Below are 20,424 nucleotides of genomic sequence, written 5' to 3'. Positions count from 1 at the left end.
TATAAATAGGAGAAAAAATGTCCACTTATCAACATACAATGACACAAAAGGAGTTGGCGAGACAAACCAGTTTGGATTCTATTATTAGCTGCGCACGGATTCAAAACAATGTTTTTGTGTCCTTTGTCATCAGATGTTTTCCTTTCCTGGTCTAAAATAGATGCTGCAGTCTCTTCCTCTCTGCTGCACTGTAGTGGCTTTGTTCTTCTCTTTCATGGGCCACAGTGTGGTCAAATACAAGTACTTTTGAAGCAGCAGGTATACAAACCAGACGATTCAACAGGACTGTTGTGGCCAGTACTGTACTAAATGCCAGGCAACTGTAGATAAGAATGCTCACTGTTCTTTTGCATGATCCCATCACCATGGTACAGCATACTGCTGGAGGGTCATTCTGTACAGCAGGATTGAGTTCTTTCATGCAAATAAAAGAGGTTTACATGAGGAATCCTTCAGGCTGATTTTACTGAATGTAATTGTTAGATACACTCACAATCTGTCCAAAAAGTATCATATTTTTTACCTGTTGTTTTTTTTTTTGTTGATCACTATTAACTGTAATATAGACATTTCTAGTTGTAAATGTCTCCCCTTGTTTTTGTTGTATTGTGTTAGCACAGAGATAAATGAGAGGGAAAAAAAGATGGTAAGTACAGAGCAGTTAATTTAAATATGTTTTGAGCTTGTTATTTTAATTTGATCTCAATCTATAGTAGCTCAGACTATAATAGGAAATCGGTCATTCAAGAGATTCATTCGTGGCTCTGTGAGTCTTTTTTGCCTTTCATTATTATTTCATTTTATGCACCTGCCACTGCCTTCTTACCTCATGCCGCTCTGTTAAATGCCTGTGCAGTGAGGCTAGCTCCATCCATGATCAACCACACGTCACTTACGTAACGTAACCGACTGTATTACCCTGTGAACCCTTAACTTCTTCTTCCTTTTTACTTCTTGTGGAAAACCTACTTACATTTTTTGTATAACAAAACCTATTGAAGTAGTTGTTAATACCCTGTGGTCGGTGATCCATTGGTTTTGGTCTGGTTCTGTTAATGGATTGGACAAGAATAATCCACCAGGGTCATAGTGAACTGTCGGGACCAGGCAACAGTTTATGACTCACTTTGCTCCTCCTTGGAAAATGCCATATTTAAATAAGGAATCCATGGGTAACTGTGCCCACTAAGTCTCCATCTGAGTGGAAAGATTAACCAATAACTGAAACCATGTTAGGTGAAGAAAGAATTATGTTCAAGGTGCAGCAGAAATATGTGAGCAATGTCTTCACAGTGGAGCAAAGTAGAGTTTAGCAAAAGTCTTCTCTTATCAAATTGCCTTGTTTGGTTCCAAAGCCTTTTTCATTACTATAAGGATATCCATGAATGGTGGTGAATTTTGCTATAAAATATATAATAAGTCTAGTTTGTTTTTAGGTAACTAGTCACTGGTTGGTAGGCCATTTCTTCCTGGTGTGAAATGTTTTTTAACTTGTCTTTATGTAACCACACCCTCAAGCCACTAAACAAGGATGCAGTAAGGATACGTTAACAACAGCAAATAATGACAGCACTACTACTTTCTTAATCAAAGGAAGTGTTGTTGCTGGGGATTTTAGCTTCCTGCTGGCAGCTGATAGAAACTACTATCTTAAAATGCATGCTGCAGAACCAGTGCACTATCGGAGCCATTAAATCTCTGCCTTCCCCTAGATGACTACGTTTATAAATCTGGCAGAAAATGAAATGAGAAAAAGGCTAACCTCAGGCCCACAGATGGACCCTGTGCTAGCCACTGGAGATGATATCACCCAGTATGCATTTTCTTAAGAACATTTTTCTTATTCTTCTTTCTGACCAGGTTGAGTTCTCTTCTACCTAAGTGCGTGTAATTATTACAGTAGAAGATTTTCAATAAATTCTTCCAAGGTATGAATCAATAACCAATTGTAAGTGCCTTGCAATAGTTTGAACTGTTTTTCAAATGATCCAACTTTTATGTATTAACAAAGTAAGTTATGTATTTCGTAATGTTCATTGAAAATACGGAAATATCTCATTTGCATAATTATTCATGTGTGGATCAGCAGTAAAGTATGGAAGGTTGAGGTGTACAAGTCTGGTGGGCTACATCTCACTTCAATGTTGCAGATGTTAATGTATTATTATCTATAGCAGTTTAAGCCTCTTCGTAAGTACAAATGGGAGACATTAGGTCACGTGCAGATACAATGTAGCTGGCTAGGAAGTATAGACTTACATATTCTTCTACCCACAAGAGTGTGAGAAAGCCATAGCTGAGATCAACAACAGACATTAGGAAAACACAGGAGACACAGCATGATCCATTTTTCCATTGTGTGTGTGTGTGCGTGTGTGTTTGGAGGGGGGGTTGGGCATCGGAAAGAGTGGTTTTGGTTCCCTGGCCTAGTGAAGGAGGTGTCTGTGTTGATGGAGAGAGAGCGGGCCTGCAGGATCCTCTGTGTCAGCAGCCTGGATGTGAGAGACGCTGGGCGGAAGTGCTCTGCTGGCAGATGGCCAAAGCCCCCAGTTCCATCCTCCTCCTTTGTCTCCGGACATGGAGGACAGAGGGGCCTTTAAGGCTGTCACTGGGAAACGTATTGAACTGTGCTGCCTCTCCTGTCACAGGCACAGGCTGCTGCCTTGCACTAACTGTCCCATCTCTCTGACTGCTTTGTTCTTCTGGTTCCAGTTACAACGGGGCTAAATACATTCGAGGATTTGTGTAAATGGTTGCATTTGACTTGAGATACTGTTGCTCTCCCTATCCATACTGTGTGTAGAGAGTGCGCATACTAGGTTGGCCAGTAGGGACGGGGGGACGGGGTAAATCTGGAAGAACTTTGGCTTTCATAATTTACGAGGAAAAAATGAGTTAGACATGAGCAATGCTGTCTGCAAACTATCCCATGGAAAGATAACGTATTGTGGTAATACCACCTGTGGTAATAGCCTAACAGAATCATCCTTATTGTGTGGTTGAAAATACAGGTTTTGTAATGTGATTTACACTTTAGAGCCGACGTACACAATCCCGAGCAACCCCACCCCAGAGCATGTTGACCAGCTCTTGTTTTTGCACAATAATAAACATACCCATGCACTAGCTTTGCATAGCCTACATGCAAACATCAGTGAAGCATAGCCTACTTTTTGTTCACATTTATTTATTGTTTAAAAGTTGCCCAAGTGGCATACATTTCTTAATCTGTCAGTTTGTGTGCAATTGACAGGCGCTATTTTTTCTTCTCTCTATTGCCTGCCCTGCTGTCATGAAGTTAATGTTAAGATTTAGGAATTAAAACTTGAAATAAAACTCGGAAAGCTCTGAATTTGACTGTGTTGTATTTGAAGGTATGATTCTACTGTTTTTCATGGTCCAGTGTAAAAAAAAAAGATCTTAATACCGAATCACAATACTTAAAGAATCGCAATAAATATCAAATCGCCACCTAAGTATTGTGATAGTATCGTATCGGGTCCCTGCTGATTCCCGTCTGTAGTTTGTCAACAAACAAACCCCAACAAACAATGTGGCGTTGTTGACACTCACTGGTCATAAACCCCTTACCTGCGTAGCCAGCCCACATGCTCTCTGCTCATTCTTACTGGCTGTCAGCTCTGTCTCAGCTCAGGCAGAGGGCGAACCCCAGTCTGCAGGTGTGTTTGCTGGAGACAAGCTGTCAGAAAGGAGCTTTTTTCATGTCAGAAGTGCTGCACAGCCTCTCTTCCCTGACAGAGGGATAGAAGCACAGCAGCGCAGGAAATACAGAGGGGGAGTAACACCTGTCTAGAACAAGCAACACCCTAACCACCGGCCCCCCTCCATTCTCCAGACCACACGCACATTCTAAGATGCCGAAAGATACATGTACAGCCGACATCTCTTCCTCTGAACAATATCTGCTGTCAGATCAAGGTTTTCTCCCTAACTGTTGCCCAACTGTTTTGAACACTTTCTATGGGGACATAACCTGATAAACTTAGTCAACTAAGTTCTTGAAATCATCTGTGATAGGAAGTACTGTTGACTAAGAACTGCCAAAGTTATGTAATGTAAAGTCTACTTGACAGAATTGGTGTCTACCATCACTGGATCTCTTGTGGATGTGTCTTTTGTAAACTGTGATTCTGTTTGTGTGTCAGGCATGGAAGAAACGTTGGTTTATTCTGCGTAGCGGGCGGATGAGTGGTGACCCTGATGTTCTGGAGTACTACAAGAACGACCACTCCAAGAAGCCCATTCGTATCATAGACCTGCACTGCTGCGAACAGGTGGATGCAGGCCTCACGTTCAAGAGGAAGGAGTTCCAGGACAGCTTTGTGTTCGACATCAAGACCTCAGACCGTACCTTCTACCTGGTGGCCGAGACAGAGGAAGAGATGAACAAGTGGGTGCGCTCCATCTGTCAGCTCTGCGGATTCAACCAATCAGAGGATAACCATGGTATGACCCCTGACCCTGAGTCTCTCTCTCTCTCTCTCTCTCTGTCTCTCTCTCTCTCTCTCTCTTGGTTGGTCTCTCAGTATTTGCAGGTCTCTCTCTTTCTCTCTCCCATATTTACAATGTCTGCACCACTCCTCCTCTAGCCTCTCAAATCGTGTTTCATGATTTTATACACCTGGGGATCCCAGACAATGCTAGGGCTAGAGAGGATCACATTACCAGTAATGGGTTGCTGAAATGAGAGATAGGGACGTTTTGTTTTAGTAGTACCAAATTGATTCGAATTTTGTCTTTTTTTAATTTTGTACTTGTTGGCTGTAGACAGTCAGAAAATACAGACACGTATCTGTAGTTTCCGCTCTCTATTCTTAAAAGACAGAGCAGAGAACAATATCAAATGTTTTTTCCAATTCTGTCATTTGAGAAGGTAGGACTGGAACACCCCTGCTAAATGGGGATTGGTTTTATTGATCTTTTTTGTTTTGTTAGAGAACAGGACTGATCTCTGTCCATCATCTCCTGCAGAGAGAAAAGGCTGTTAGCAGTGCCATCTTAAAGCCCATAAGTGACTTATTGATATGGATGGCCAAGGTTAACGGTCATGTTTCCATTTCCAATGCCTCAAAAGACCGTTTAAAGAGACAAGATTAACTTTACACTGGAAAGTTTTCGTTAAAAAGTTACAAATCCCCATTTTACATTGTGTCCCTTGAAGGGGAATTGGAAGGATCACATTCTCACATGTTTAAACTTTAGGTCTGATGATCTGTAATACCACTTTAAAATGGCCAGATGTTAGATTGAGCAGCCATAGTGTGTGTTTGTGTGTGTGTGGTGGGGTCTGTGTATGTGTGCGGTGGTGGTGGTGTAATGTCTGCCTTTAGTCCTGTAGCCCCAGTTTGCTTGAGGAATCTGTGTGGGTGGGGCTCTGACAGTGAGCATGTGTCGCAACGAGTGAGATGAGATAGATACAAAACTATATTGATTGACAGATTGAGACCCTTTGGTCCTAAACAAATAGGAAATCATCATGGTGAATGAAGGCATTCCTGTCTAATATAATATCCACATCCTTCAGTGGATATGTCTGTACTGTAAACTCCCTGCTACTCATTACCTGTTTACTACTGCATGCAAGTATTCTTTTTTTTTTTTTGTCTGTCTTACTCAGTGCTTCTTTGTCAGGTGCGTAGATCTAGAGAGACACCATCAGAGACTGCGTCTGGGTGGAGAGATCAGAACATCCTGCACATGCTCTTGGGCAGTCTCATCCTAGTGTCAGCGCAGCACATCAGAACCCTGTCTGGGCTTCATCTGGAGGGTGCCTATGGGCCTACTACTGGCTTGTTTGAACATACTGCAATACAATACACACACACACACACCTCAATCACGGTCGACATAAACCAGTTGCCCTATAAAGAGGAGTTGGAAACGTTCATGTGCTCTGACTGTCTGCTCCTCTGCAATGCAAATGGCCCCGCCCCTCTTTAGATGATGCCGGCAGTGCACGGCCTCCCAGATCCCCGGGCTGGTATCAGGTTGCCATCGGCACTGTGTGAGTGAGTACATTACTCCTCAACCTTTTTAAACCTCATATGCAAACCCAATAGGAGCCTCGGGCCATAGCTGCATAATAGCGTGAGAGTGTGTGTGTGTGTGTATGCCTGTGTGTGTGTTTGCTTCGGTGAGGTACTACCCAAACCTGTTCAATTGAAGCCCGAGCTCAAATCTGCTGCTGAGAAAAAGAACCTTGACTCAACCCGCCCTGAATCTATTGTAAGAATAAAAGATGTCGCGGTCCCATACTACGTGTGGAGAAGAAAGGACACGTGAGACTGCTGCAAAACTCACATCTTAACAAAAACTGCTCCAGACTTACATGACATAAAATGCAGAATAATGGATAATACCCATCGGATTCAGGCTTGTGGGATGTGTTAGTGTGTGTGTGTGTGTGTGTGTGCGTGTGCTGTATGACATCAGATGAGCACCGCCCTGACACAAAGATGACTCAGTGTCATCCAGATGGGCTGTGTCTTTGTTAGGGCTGGACCAAACAAGACAGCAGAAAGATGTCTGTACTCCCTGGGAATAACCCCTCATCATTCAAAACCCAAATCAAATGTTTGTTTCCTTTATGTTTAGAGCAGGGATCTGGTTGTTTATCTGCGTGCACAGGGACGGCATGTGTATTTCATGATGTCAGTTGGTGGGGTGTTGGAAAACATGTTGACAGTCTAGTAAAAGGAAAGGAAGGCGATGGCCATGGCTGAGTAAACTTGCACAAACATCTTCCATCATCCACTGTCAGTCTGTCTGCTCGCACAGTCTGTTTCTCAGGTAGTTGAAGCACTAAGGAATTGTGAAAAACAGTGGCAATTCTGTTTCTGGGGGGGAGGAAACAGGTGTAGGTCCCCAGGCACCAATGTTAGTTATTTCACTGAAGCATTAACACTATCACATCACAGATGGTTCACACTGAAAACATCAGAACAGTTTGGCATACTGCTGTCAAACATCAACTCATCTGTGTGTCTGGAGTGTGTGTTTATTGCTTATTTAAGGCCTGGAGTGAATGGGTTATTCCATTCAGTGGTAAGAGATACCTACATTTGGCGCTGTTTGGTGCTGTTCGCCTACAGTTTCTGTAGGTCTGTCTGCCCGCCTACCTTTCTGGCTGGCTGGCTCTCAGTCTGAAGTGAACGGTTCACCAGGGCTGCAGTGACTCCTGGGACAGGCACTAAGGTTAGCCAAGGGCAAATTCTGGGAGCAGCTCATTATTAAACATCTCTCTCAGTATGCTCTCTCTCTCTCTCTCTCTCTCTCTCTCTCTCTCTCTCTCTGTCTCTCTCTCTCTCTCTCTCTCTCTCTCTGTGTCTCTCTCTCTCTCTCTGTCTCTCTCTCTCTCTGTCTTTGTCTTTGTCTTTATCCTTTTTTTATTCTTTCTTTCTCACCAATCTCAATGTGTTCTCTGTTTCTCCCTTCTCCAACTCTGTGCTTATACTCTATTTTTCTCTCTATCATGTGGATCTTTGTCCCCTCCCAAAGTGCCCTTCACAGCCATTGATTTTAGTTGAAATAATGAGACTCCATGGAGGTCAGGTTGCTGATGCCACTCTGCCGTCTGGCTGGGACTCGTAGCCTCTGCTGCTATGCATCCCAAAATCCCACCACTGGTTTCCCTGGCAGCACACAGGGAAAAAGGGATGTTCACAGATCTTACAGTTGAAGATAGTTTATTAAAGCACCTCAAAATCCTATATTATTTAGTATATATTTTGTCAATGTACCAGTATGATATAAAATGAAAAGTATATGTTACTGATGTATTGTATATATAGACATACAATACATTTCAAGGCAAATGTATGGTGACTTGATGGAAAACATATTCATTAGATTAAAGACCCCTTTAAGAGGAGCTATAATTCATCTGATCAATAACAAGCATCACGACAAGACAACAATCGATTGCCATATCCATAAAGCTCAAGCATTCAACACAACAACAAAAACCTGGGGGAAACACATCTGCAATAGTCAGAGACTGCCTGTCTGCTACTGCCTGTTAGTGGTACTACTGGCTGGCAGTGTGGCGTGTGTCTGTTCCCAGGGAGACCCACCCCCAAGCGCAATCTAATGAATGGAACAACATCTCATCAATCACAACCTTTGTTCTAGCCCCCCTTATACCCAAACCTAAATTCAATCCCCTCTCATTCTACCCCCCTGTGTCCTCCTGGTCCACATTTCTATTTGCTTGATTCTAAACAGAAATCCTGTCTGTAAGGTCTGACTGGTAATCTGATTGACTAGTAACTGTTAGAGGGTGAAGCAGTACCAGTCAGAGAAATAGTCGAGGCTCAAAGAGCAGTTTCTGACAGTGAGTGACACTCCTTGTCCTAAAAGATCTAGAGTGAAAAGTAGGGTGAAGTGCCTTGCCCAAGGACACAACGTCATTTGGCACAGCCGGGAATCAAACCAGTGACCTTCTGATTACGAGCCCGATTCCCTATCCGCTCAGCCATCTGACTCCCCATAGAATGGAATGGAATTGGGATTGCTTCTTTTTAAAATGAGTTAACCTCATTTTGTGATTCACCAGTCTAAACAAAGCAAGGCTTTTTAGGCGATTGATCAGTCAGCGTTGTGGGGCAAATTGATGTTGTGGTGTGGTCCTGGGTGGTGCTCACATGATGCTGTGGGTGGGGCAGGCTGAGAGTGGAGGGAGGGAGGGAGGGACAACATGAAAGAGGGAAGTAGGTAGTGGGAGTAATGGGATCACAGAGCCTTCTTCAGACCTTGCTCTGCACTCCTTTACTCCACTAACAGGGGGGGGGGGGGGGCATGTCACTTTGTTAATGAGACTCAAGTCAGCAGCTGCAAGAGCTGTAACAGCAGCAGGAAAAGAAGCCATCTCACCCTCCGACGTTCCTTTGCCCCCCCCCCTCATCGCCTTCCACACAGTTGCAACAGCAGTTCAACTCCCCCTCAACTCAGTGGTGTCCCAGTACCAGAGGACAGTGACAACCTCCAATGCAGAGAGTTGAACTCTCACAGGAACAAGAATATGATAGGTTGTATTCATTTAATGTACCAGTACTAGGCAGGAGCAGATGCTAATTTGCTTCTGAAGACGCACAGCCTTGTGGACCCCCTGGTGTATCTATCAAGAGTACAGCGGTGGTCCAGGGACCTCAGGAAAAGGGGATTGGAGCCCCATAGGACAGATACAGTAGGGGAAGTTCTGTTGAAGCACCCACTCATATGGCTTATCTCTGGGTTATCTTCTAAAAAGCAATCTTGTTCAAACCTGTTAAGGAAATTGCATTTTTCAAGGAACAGGGGTAATCCTTGAATAAAAGGCAGACGTAAACAGATGGATTTTATGTTTTGAAAGATTAAAAGGACATATATCAACTTTCCAATATATCACAAAGTGTGGTATCACAAAAACAACACAAAACATGGGTTGCGCCTTTATACAAAGATTACAACAGGAGGAAACAAAATCATATTTCAGTGAGTTTTACATTTATTGTAATAAACAATAGCAATAGGAATAGCAAAGGAAAGTGGGAGTAAAAGTTATAAAAGAACTGCAAAGTAGATTTAATCATGAACTGTTATGTTATAATAAATCCTTTAAATCACGGATGTCAACTAGTCAGACTTTGAGGTCAGAAGTACCAATTTTAAGTGTTTCCATAAAACAGTCCACTTGCATAAAATATGTGATCTTTTAAACACGTTCTGGTTCTGTCTTACTTCCTTTCAGGAGGTGGCTGAGATTTTGTATGCCTTCTTTAGATTGTACTAGCATCCTTGTCTAGTTAGGAGTGTACAAAGGGGAAATGAGTCCTCCACAAAGACGTCCTTGTCCTCAGTGATCCAGCAGAGTTCTAATTTTGGCCTCCGCAGACCAGAAGCTTCTATATTAGATTATGTCCACGCAGCAGATGAGACAGTAGGTGATATATTATAGAACGTAATTGGAAAATTGCTCATGAACCGAGTCTCTCTTTGACCCGGAATAGCTGTGTTTTTGACTCCCATATCCTGCCAAATTTAGATTTCTCCTCTCTTGCCGCACTTTTAATTTCGTTCATTAAGGAGAAACTATGGTGACTGTCAACAGGCTGAGCTGCAGCCGGCTCTTTTTGTATCTGACGTCTACTGGTACAGCATCATGCCAGAGTAGCCATGTTGTTTTGCTCTTTCTCTTTTGGACCTATTTTAGCAGCAGGGCCGCACCCTCTGTAAGGCACTCACCACAACAGATCAATATATCTACCCATGTCAGAGAGCCTAGTACTCACCGCACTGGCTGAGAGCTTTTTACAGAGCATGGAGATGTTGCCTTAACTAGCCTAGAGAGAGCAAGAGCCCTCTAACACTGGCATAATTGAGGTCCATTTGTGGAAGTCCTGCCTTAGTGGCTTCAGGCCTGACATCTCTCATGTCCACTGGGCCGGAGTCCCCTGACCATGGGACAATGGCAGCCTCCCCTCCCCTCAGGCAGGGATGTGACCTATTTCAACCAACTCTTGCTGCAGTCCCCCTCACGCACCCCAGTCCCGTGTTGTCAGTAAGTCACAGCAGTTAGAGTCCGTTTTTATGGTCATCCATACACATGTACACTTCACTGGCTCAGGAATGTTATGACTAGTCCCAATAAATCTTTGAGCTGTTTTACAAAGGTGCCATGCTAAAGTGAATAGATATTTTAGTATGTATCTACAAGGAGGAAAGTTTACTTTTGGATTTCTCTAAACCTTCTTTACTTTGTCATAATCTAAGAACCAGTACGTGTCTGTTGAAAACCAGTGAGGGTTTTAGAAGAATTAAGTGTTTCAAATGTATGGCTGTTTTCCTCCCAGAGGTCAGTTCTGCACAGCACTGATGGGGGGATGAATCAGTGGGCTGCCCACTCTTTTTCTCCGCCAGTCCCCATTGAGTAAGTGGGGTCATGTGCACTTCCTGGTTTTGGCCCTATGCCCAGTCTATTTCCAGAACTGAGGCCTGAGATTTGCCTTTAGTCTGTAGCCCCACAGTGTAGATATCAGAGATGTCACTCAGGAACAACAGGAAAAAGGACATGCTGTTCACACAGGCGGAACTGCAGAAGAACGAAGAGCCCCACAAAATCTCACTGAGCAGAACCCCCGAGTCAACAACTGTAAATGTGGGATAATTAAGGTCAAGATTTTAGTGAACGTGGGCAAAGAAGGATTTTCTCTGTGTTGATCCTCATACCTCTTCGATATTGATTTTGTTTGGAGCTAATGCTCAAAGCTATTGAATACACGTCTATGTGATTGTCAACACTTACAGTATTCAATTGAACTTCTTCAGCCTTTGACTTCATTGATTATGGAGGGTTAAACTGAGGTTATCTCCTGACCCTGTGATGCACCAAATGAATACTGCATGATACAGAATGACTATAGATGATTAGCATGACAAGTGGAGATTTGTTGAATTCTTTTGACTTGTTTACAATCTTAGGAACAAAATGATCAAATGTTTTCCTTTTGCATGCAAATGAGCCCCTTAGTAAATCACCCCTCTCCTCTCTTTCCTTGGTGGTTGTTCCAGATGGCAGGTCATCCACAGTCCATATGCCCCGGTCTCTTGCTGCAGATGTCACTGGCTCTATGGCGCCTCTGATTGGGGAACGCAAGTCATCTGCCCCTGTCCACTCCAGCCAGCCAGTCCTCTTCACCTTCGACGTCCCAGTCCGCCACACCCACCATGGCTCCAACAGCGCCCCCCAGGACTACCTTCTTCTCCACCAGTGCATGAGCAGGAAGACAGAGGGCTCACGGTGAGGACCATGACCCCCTGCTGCCCCTGTGTTGACTTCCTGTCATCCCATAATGCAGGTCAACATCCAGGTTGCAGCACATCCTGAACCTCAGAGCAGTAGGGGGGGGGAGAGAACCTTTGCTGCTGAGAGAAGCTGCCCATGCTCTCAGGGGTGTGATAATGCAGACATTGTACTAGGCTTTGACAGTGTTCTTTGTGTGTGTGTGCGTGTGTGTATGTGTGTTCGCGCACGTTTGTGCGTGTGTGGATGTTTGTGTCTGCCTGTGTGTATCAGTGTTTGACCAGCCCTACTTGTGCTCAGTGTAAAAATTAGTTGCCGGTGTGTTTTATGGTAAGCACTCCTCCCAAGTTTTTAATTAACATTCACTCCTGCACGCACTGCCATCATGACCACTTCCAAGAACCCAAGGCTGCCTTAATGATGATGCCATTCAGTGGCCGGCCTGAACAGTAGATGATCAATGAGGCTAAGACTGCAATTCATCACTTCCATGGGGCTGGGCTGCCTGATCAGCCACAGGGACCAGCACAACATGAACACATCAATCTGGTCCTGGGAGCCCCCAAGGAAAAGCAGGGAATCAAAACCACACATTCCATCTTTCTATCCATATGCAGATGTTCCTGTCATTCCGCCTCTCCCTTTGATCTATTTCCTTCTTTTATGAGGACTGTTTTGTGACAGGTTGCGCTTCATCTCACTCTGAGTTTCCATATGGCTCTCACGGCTTGGTGTACAGTCAGGGGTTAATCATTCTTGTAAGGTCCAGAGCCCCAGTGATTGAGGGCATGGAGATGAACAAAGATATTGATTAATGATTATACTCCAGAGGAGAGACCGGAGACGGCAGTGAATGTTTAAAGAATTGATTCAATGCTACATGTCATCTGACAAACAGAAAGAGAGCAAATCCTCATGAGTCGATGATCCAATGATCTTATGATCAGTTCGTTCACACCAGTCATGCTCTAATGATTCGTAACACAGTACTTTTTGAGTCGAGTTCACAGAAGAGTCGAGTGAATGTATGTGTCGTTAATTTGATCCTGTTCTACTTGTCTCTATTTGTTTTATTATACTCTCTGTCCAACCTGAGGGGAGCAAGTTGTAAGGTCTTTCCACGTATACAGTAAATAAGCCATGTCAAGCCATGGCGACTGTGGTAAAGGTTACCCTCTCAACATGGATGTCCTCTCTCTCCTCAGAAGTGGCCAAATCAACACGCTACGTTATAAAGACAACCTGGTTGATAGATTAGATGCAAAAACATCTGTATAACAGTAAATTCATATTTAGTTTGAAACAAGAAAACATAAGACAAAATGAGAGAACATCAGTTTCATCCAAGGCAAATATAACAGTCAAAACCATCAATATTGTTTTGCTACCAGAGGAAATGCTGCACTAACCTCTAGTGGCCGTATGGGGAATAGAACCCTACATCACTGTTAATGAGTGCAAACTAGTTTTAGTACCATATGTGATAGATGTTGGCAGTGAAAGTTATGGCAGATGTCTATTTGGGATGGTGCTGTTTCTGCCCTGCAGAAAGACTAACTCTCTTGTCTGTGTGTTTTTAGGAGTGCCAGTTTCTCTCAGGCCTCGCGCAGCAATCTGTTTGTGGGCAGTGACTCAGCGGTGCAGAAACTGTCTCATGGCTTCTCCCACTGTCTCAACGGCATGGGTGCTCAGCTGCATGGCTTCTACAGCCTGCCCAAGCCTGGCAAACACCAGCTGCCCGCACGCGCAGATTCCCCCCAGGAGGCCTGCTACGTCCTGCCGAGGGGCTACAGCTCCGAGGGCCCTCCCCACGGTGGTCTGGTCGATCTGGAGCTGGAAAACGAGGAAGTGTACACCTTCAAGACGCCCTGTAACACTCTTGCCGCCACACACAATAACGAACGGCTGCCTGACAACTACGACCTCCCCACCCCGCCTGGATCCTTCTACCAGATCCCTCGGACTTTTGACAAGAACCACAATGCCCTGACCCCCTCCAGCTCTGAGAGCTCCAGTGCCCCACCACCCCGGCCACCAAAGCCAAGCCAGGGCTCCGAGGGGAGGTGGGGAAGCCCTAACAACGGAGAGGTGACCACGACAGTGTCTGTCATTCCCAGGAGAAACACCTTGCCGGCTGTGGAGAACATCCGACTACACAGAGGTAAACAAACAGACAGAAAGACAGACAGACAGACAGACAGACAGCCTAAGGTATGCAGTAGAAGGATAGATCTATTCTTGCTCGACATCACTGAATTTTCTTTGAATTTACATTAAATTGTTGTGCTTTAAAATATAATGTTAATGTAACGGTGTTAATGTTACAAATAGGGTATAATGTGTTTTGTTATATATTAATAATTGTTTTGTTGGGTTATTATGGTTCTTTCTATCAATGATAATTGATGATCCTTCATAACGTACCTTGGTAAGTGTAGAGCGTGTTCTGTGTCGAGAAGATTCTTTTGTTGCACGACTCAGAGTATCAGCACACACTCTTCTATCTGTCTCTTTTTCTTTTCCTCTCTCTGTCTTTGTCTGTTCTGATTTAACACTAGCAGCTGAGCAGAGACAAAGAGCTAGTCTGGCAGACGCCGTTTTGCTGAGACGCTAATGAAATTCTAACCATGTGGCCTGTTCCAGAATGCCTTGTTCCAGGCTGATAAGCAGTAAAAAAAAAAAGAGAGTAAAGACTCGATGCCCGGCCTCTTTGGTACGCCACACTCTGAGCCGGCCTAGACAAGCCCTTGCAGACACAGAGACAGGAAGTTACCTCTGAACTCTGTCTCTCTGGCCACAGGCTGTTCCCACACCTGCGCTGCCTGATGCCACGCTTTCCCACAAACTAATTGTAAAGCAATGGAGCATATAATGAAATGCCATGTACATTTGTTCCGTCTGTAAAGCCATCGGTTTACTCATTTACTGTACTCTGCATCCAGATAAATAAGGTGTGTTGTAGAAACCGACTGAACAAAGACTTTAACTGATTTAAACTGTTGTATTTGCTGCGAAATATTCTATTTTAGTTCATCTTATTTTTAGTTTTACTGTTGCTTGCTTTTTCTACAGGTACACGTGCACTTAAAGATTCATGTTGTACTTGCTTAACTACATGCTCTTATGGTTCTTCCTATTGGCACTTATTTTTTGGTTGTTCACAATGGGTGCTTCTTGTTTTGGCTACCCGCAATGCTTTGGGGCTATCTTGTTGTTATTATCAGTGACCTATGCACTTTGTAAAGCTCTCTCTTGGAAGTCGCTTTGGATAAAAGTGTCTGCTAAATGAATACATGTAAATGTAAGACCTATAGCTTGCCTATAGCTCTGAACCTGTTGTAGTGTTTTTGAGCCAATGTTGATGGGAACATTCCTCTTGTCTCTCTTCAGGCTCCTCCTTTGAGACTAACAACCATCACCGTCCAATCTATTTCAATAACTCAGGGCAGACAGTGGAATCAGATGGCCTAAGCTCCTACCTGGTGAGTCGGCTCCTCCATTACGCTTGACAGACACAGTTGTCACTGTATTTTTATACAATTTTTTTGTTTTTTGTTTTATTTTACTGTTTTGAACCAAAGTTTCTGTTTTTTCTTTGCCGACAGAGAGCAAAGACCCCTCTAACCCGCTCAGACAGCGGGGACTCTGAGGACAACTATGTACCCATGAACCCCGGCTCCTCCCCCCTCAACGCTGCCCAGGCCGACAGCCCAAAGAACATCTACATTCCCATGAGTCCTGGACCTCACCACTTTGACTTCCCAGGGTTCTCTGCAACACTTCCAGCCCGTAAGGGGAGCACTGCCTCCCTGTGTCACCGCCCTGGGCGCCTCAGTGATGTCACACCACCACCCATCAATCGCAATCTAAAACCCAATAGAAAATGTAAGTGTATTGATGTCTCTTAAGTTACAGTCAATTGTTGCTCCTAAATTTGATTTCTTTCAGGATCCTTTTATCAATGTGTTTGTTGGTTTTGTATTCCAACCCCCTCTCTTTGTGTTCCTAGCAAAGCCTTCACCTCTTGACTTGAGAAACAATGGAATCATTGATGAACTGCCATTTAAGAGCCCAATCACCATGTCCTGGACCAGACCCATGTGAGTCTCGCATACATTGGCACCATTCGTCCTCCTGTTTTTTTTTACTAGTGTTCTGCATATGATATTGTATCTACACCTTCTGTACATCTTGGAGAGAATACGTGGGCTGATGTCAGATTTTTCATCTCCACTAAAGCATTATATTTCATAGATCAGCTTACTGGGGCTGTTTTCTTGTTATTGATGAAGAAAACAATTGAAGTGTTAGAATTCCTATGTACTTGTATTTGAAGTTGTCTGCACTTTAGCCACATATTCATTTTATTTAGTAAAATCCCAAGGTGTAGTTATACATATACCCAACAGTGTCCTAAGACTTTTAATCTTTGTAGCTTAACCCCCAGGGCTAACTAGTGTTGTAATGTAGCGCAGTCCACAGCAGCCCCTAGGAACACTTACAGGCCTCTCCTGTTTCCTTAGGCCTGCAATGAACTCCATGTCCTCCCAGCACTGTCGACCAATCTCCACACAGAGCATCACCAGCACAGACTCAGCAGACAGTGAAGAGAATTATGTGGCAATGGTGAGTACCGATTCCTATGGGGAGATGGCACCTTAGTGCGTTTACTTTAATGACATATGATACCCTCTTCCTTCAGTATATGGCATACAGTAGCTATTCCGGGAAGCAGGGATGTCTCAAGCTGTCCATCCCTCTCCTTTCTGCCCTCTATAGCAGAACCCGGCCTCTACCTCTCCAGCTGTGAGTGGTACCAGCAGCCCCGCCCCCAGGAAGTGTGGCAACGTGGACTACCTGGCACTGGACTTCCAGCCCGGCTCCCCGAGTCCACACAGGAAGGTAAACGCACAGGAAGAGTATACAAAAACACAGACCGGCACTCAAACAGACAGGTGTCTTTTTCTGTCACACATTTACAAAGCTATGATTTTTTCTCACTAAACACATTCTCGCTCTGCTCTCTTGTGGTTTCCCGGTCACTCACAGCCGTCCACATCATCTGTCAACTCTGACGAGAAGGTGGATTATGTGCAGGTGGACAAGGAGAAGACCCAGGCCCTGCAAAACACCATGCAAGAGTGGACAGATGTGCGGCAGTCTACTGAGCCCACCAAGGGGGTCAAGTCCTGACGCGGTCTTGGCAACAAGGACCCTCTTCTCATGACAGGCTGATTTCACTGTCTCCACTCCATTTTAGGAATGAATGAACACTGAAAGGTGGCAAATTGGACCTCTGTTGTTCTTGAACGGAGGAGACTGAGGGGACATAAAGCCATAGCCTACAAAGCCTAAGCCTTTCCTCTGTGTTCATCTTCAGTGCATTGCACAGCTAGTGTATGCAGGACATTAGGCCTTACCATGAACCAATCTGCCAAAGTTCACCTTGGAAAGACTGTTATTGCATACTATGGACAACTGATACTGATATGGACAGCTGACATCAACTTGCCTTCTAAGTCCTGATATGTACTGTGTGCAGTACATGTATTTCACTGAAGTTGTTTGAGTTGAGTTGTTGAGTTGTCAAGTTGTTTGTAGAGGTGTCTTATGTTTTGTCTCTTTAGCAGGTCAATTAGCAAATTGCTGCCAATCAAGACAGTATTGCTGTTTATGACCACACTAGCTACAGCAACTAATGAGGGAGGCAGTGCAATACTGTTATTTTATCAGGAATGCAAACATGCAGCCTTTCATTGCTAGTCAGACTCTTGCCAAGCAAGCTCACTTGAGCTGAGCCTTTCAAAACTAGTGAAGAGATTCTCTTTATTGCAGGTAATTATTTCAGCTGTGCATGTCTGCTGAGAGACTAAATGCAGCCTTATAAGGTCTTTGTCAGAAGCCTTAATGATCATTTCAAATGACTGTTGCTTTTGCCAGTACAAATGACAGTGTGTCATCTATATTTACCAAGAACAGTCTCTCATGTTAACAGATCTCCTTAAATACAAGTTAATGAGATGTTGGTCCATAAGTTAAAAAAAAACATTAATTAATCTGATGATGAAGATTAATCTGATTAATCAAGATTAATCTGGTGTCCCTTTCGTTAGTATGTGCATGTAGTATGCATCAGAGAAAGGCGAACAAGTGGGTATAACACTCAAATAATGCTTTTCTCAAGAAATGTTTACCTCGAGAAAAAGAAACAGCTCTTGGTTAGGACTCACTAATGATGCCAGATAGATGTTCATGATTACAAAACACCATTTGAGGTGTCATATCCAAGGTTTTCTGAAAAGTGTTATTACATTTACTTCTGTAAGCTCCAACATCTCTCTCTCTCTCTCTCTCTCTCTCTCTCTCTCTCTCTCATTCTATCTCTTTTACCCACACAAACATACTCACATTTATTTCACATATGGTTATTAGGCATTTTTTTATACTGAATTCCTGGAATCATTTGTCTATATTTCAATCAGCGCTTTACTTTAAATTACATTATCTACCACGTAGCTACATAACAATACCGATCCTAAAAACATTGTGGGTACATGGAAATTGCTAAGTAATTCAGTTGTATGTGTTCCAGTGTTAGTGGTGTGGGCTATTACAAATGTGTAAGAAGGCATGGAATGGGGGAGAGGTGCAAGTAGACGCAGTTGGAAGGTTGTGTTACCAAAATATGATCAATCCTAACATCCACTGACACTTGGAAAACACAACCTCCCCCATTCCAAGTTTAATTTCTCTAATAACTAAACCATAACGACGTCAATTCCAATATAACTACAATGTTGTTACTACAGGTATTTCTATGTAGCTACATTTTTATGTAGTTAGTGTTGTCCCTTTTCCTTTATATAATATCTTTACTGATGTCCCTTTTGAAAGACAAGACCAGGTCAGCTCTTTACTGATACTCAAATAATGAAGTAGGGGAATAAATCAAAATAAACCTTTACATAATTGTCCTCTAAATGTGGACACTAATGAAAGAATAAGGCAAAGAAGGCCTTCCTGAGGCACTTTTTTTCAAATGCCTGAAGCGCAGTACCGTGTACATTGCAGCATAGAATATTTGCTAACACAATAATTACAGGATAGAAATGTTATCCACAGGATAATCATACATTCTAAAACTAATATCATCTAAGTGTGTACCCATTCCTTTTGACTCAGACATTGCTGTCATTCATGATTTGTTAACTAATAACCAACTTCCTCTGTGTGGGATAGATAATTGGCAATATTATTTTGATTTGTGTATCTAAGTCCAGTATTTCAGTGCGGGCTGGGACCCCTGATAGGGGGATCATGTGTAACAACATTGTGGCCATGGAATGCTGTATGATTGTTATTTGGCAAAAGTTACATCCTAATGTTTTTCTACCATTTTTACTGCTTTTGTATAATTGTTATCATAATTTTTTTACTGGAAATGGTGGAATGGGGAAATGTACATAGGTGGACTCAAAATCAATGTGGAGGCAGACCTAAACCTTTTAGAAATATAGATATGTGATCCATACTTCCAGAGAGGTCTGTTGTTAAATTGCACTGACTAAGACCTTCCCATGTGAACAGTAGTTCAGACCTAAAGACAACGACTGAAAGAAAAAATGTATCTGTGAACTGATACTGTGTCTTGAGAGAGATCTACTAAAAGTGAAAACCCTGTGTATGTGTTGTGGTAGATTGTATGCTGTAGTATGTTAAATTAAACAGAGTCAATGGAACTGATATTCTCATTTCCACAGTCAGTTTTCAGAGTTGAGATACTCTAGTAGACTTCATTTTACCATTCCTGTTGCTACTACTGTAAAACTTTGTATCCAGTTCTGGATTGCTTGTGAATTAATTTAATAATTTATTATGTGTATTGCTGTTGAAACTGTAAAAAATTATAAGAAAAAGTGAGAGAGAAGAAAACTTGCTCTACTAACAGTAATTTATGCAAATTGCCTTGATTTTGGGAAGCAATATGCCAAACAATGCCAATGTGATAGTCAAATGTGGTACATTTGGGATAAACAAACCTTTGTTATTCCTGTATTATGTTAAACTATAACCGTGTACATGAAATAAATCTTGAAGTGCAGTTGAAGATAGTGTCTAAACTTTTATATGACTATTAGAAATTACTGCGGACTCAATCTTTGGCGTTTTTACTGTGCTAATGTACGCTTCTCAGTAGCAAGGAGCTACTCCCCTCTACTGTTGGTGTCAAGTACAACCATTTAAAGAGGTCAGAAGGTAATTCTTAAGTCCTCGGTCTACACTAGGCTACAGTATATAACGTAATCCCTGAAGATAAGCATTAAACACATTAAAAAAACATTTTTCTCTTTCCTTAAAATATGTAGGCCTATTTTCCACAGTTAAAGAACACAGCTATTGAATCCCAATGGAACTGCCATTTTGTGAGTGACTATTAGATTGTTTAATATTTCGGAAAGGAACAACAAACAGCAGGTGGCACTGCTGTTCTAGTGCAGCTCGACGTCAATGGTTCTGCAGTAGGACAAACTACGAAGTATTTTAGGACTTGCAAGTGTGCAATTCATAGCTTGCACCACTAGAGCGGGCATTTGAACATATTGCCCAAATGCGTATTTCATGTC

The 20,424-nt window shown here is 43.0% G+C and overlaps 1 protein-coding gene across 2 annotated transcripts in view; it reads left to right on the top strand.

Moving 5' to 3' along the window:
• Positions 1–19,907, top strand: part of gab2 (GRB2-associated binding protein 2) — a 30,204-nt gene extending 10,297 nt beyond the window's left edge. The window contains exons 2-10 of one of the 2 annotated variants that reach the window (XM_084675094.1): positions 4,167–4,467; positions 11,569–11,797; positions 13,381–13,961; positions 15,191–15,282; positions 15,406–15,685; positions 15,810–15,900; positions 16,324–16,426; positions 16,583–16,702; positions 16,850–19,907. In XM_084675094.1, coding sequence (XP_084531220.1) covers positions 4,167–4,467; positions 11,569–11,797; positions 13,381–13,961; positions 15,191–15,282; positions 15,406–15,685; positions 15,810–15,900; positions 16,324–16,426; positions 16,583–16,702; positions 16,850–16,993 — 1,941 coding nt within the window. In that variant the 3' untranslated portion in view covers positions 16,994–19,907. Of the gene's footprint in view, positions 1–4,166; positions 4,468–11,568; positions 11,798–13,380; positions 13,962–15,190; positions 15,283–15,405; positions 15,686–15,809; positions 15,901–16,323; positions 16,427–16,579; positions 16,703–16,849 lie in introns of both variants that reach the window. The other variant, XM_084675093.1, reaches the window with a different exon arrangement.
• The last annotated feature ends 517 nt before the right edge of the window (positions 19,908–20,424 follow it).

The sequence above is a fragment of the Hypomesus nipponensis genome, chromosome 15, assembly GCF_054491055.1.
Source record: "Hypomesus nipponensis isolate SF chromosome 15, ASM5449105v1, whole genome shotgun sequence".
Lineage (NCBI taxonomy): Eukaryota > Metazoa > Chordata > Actinopteri > Osmeriformes > Osmeridae > Hypomesus > Hypomesus nipponensis.
This window is presented reverse-complemented; position numbering and strand designations above follow the sequence as displayed.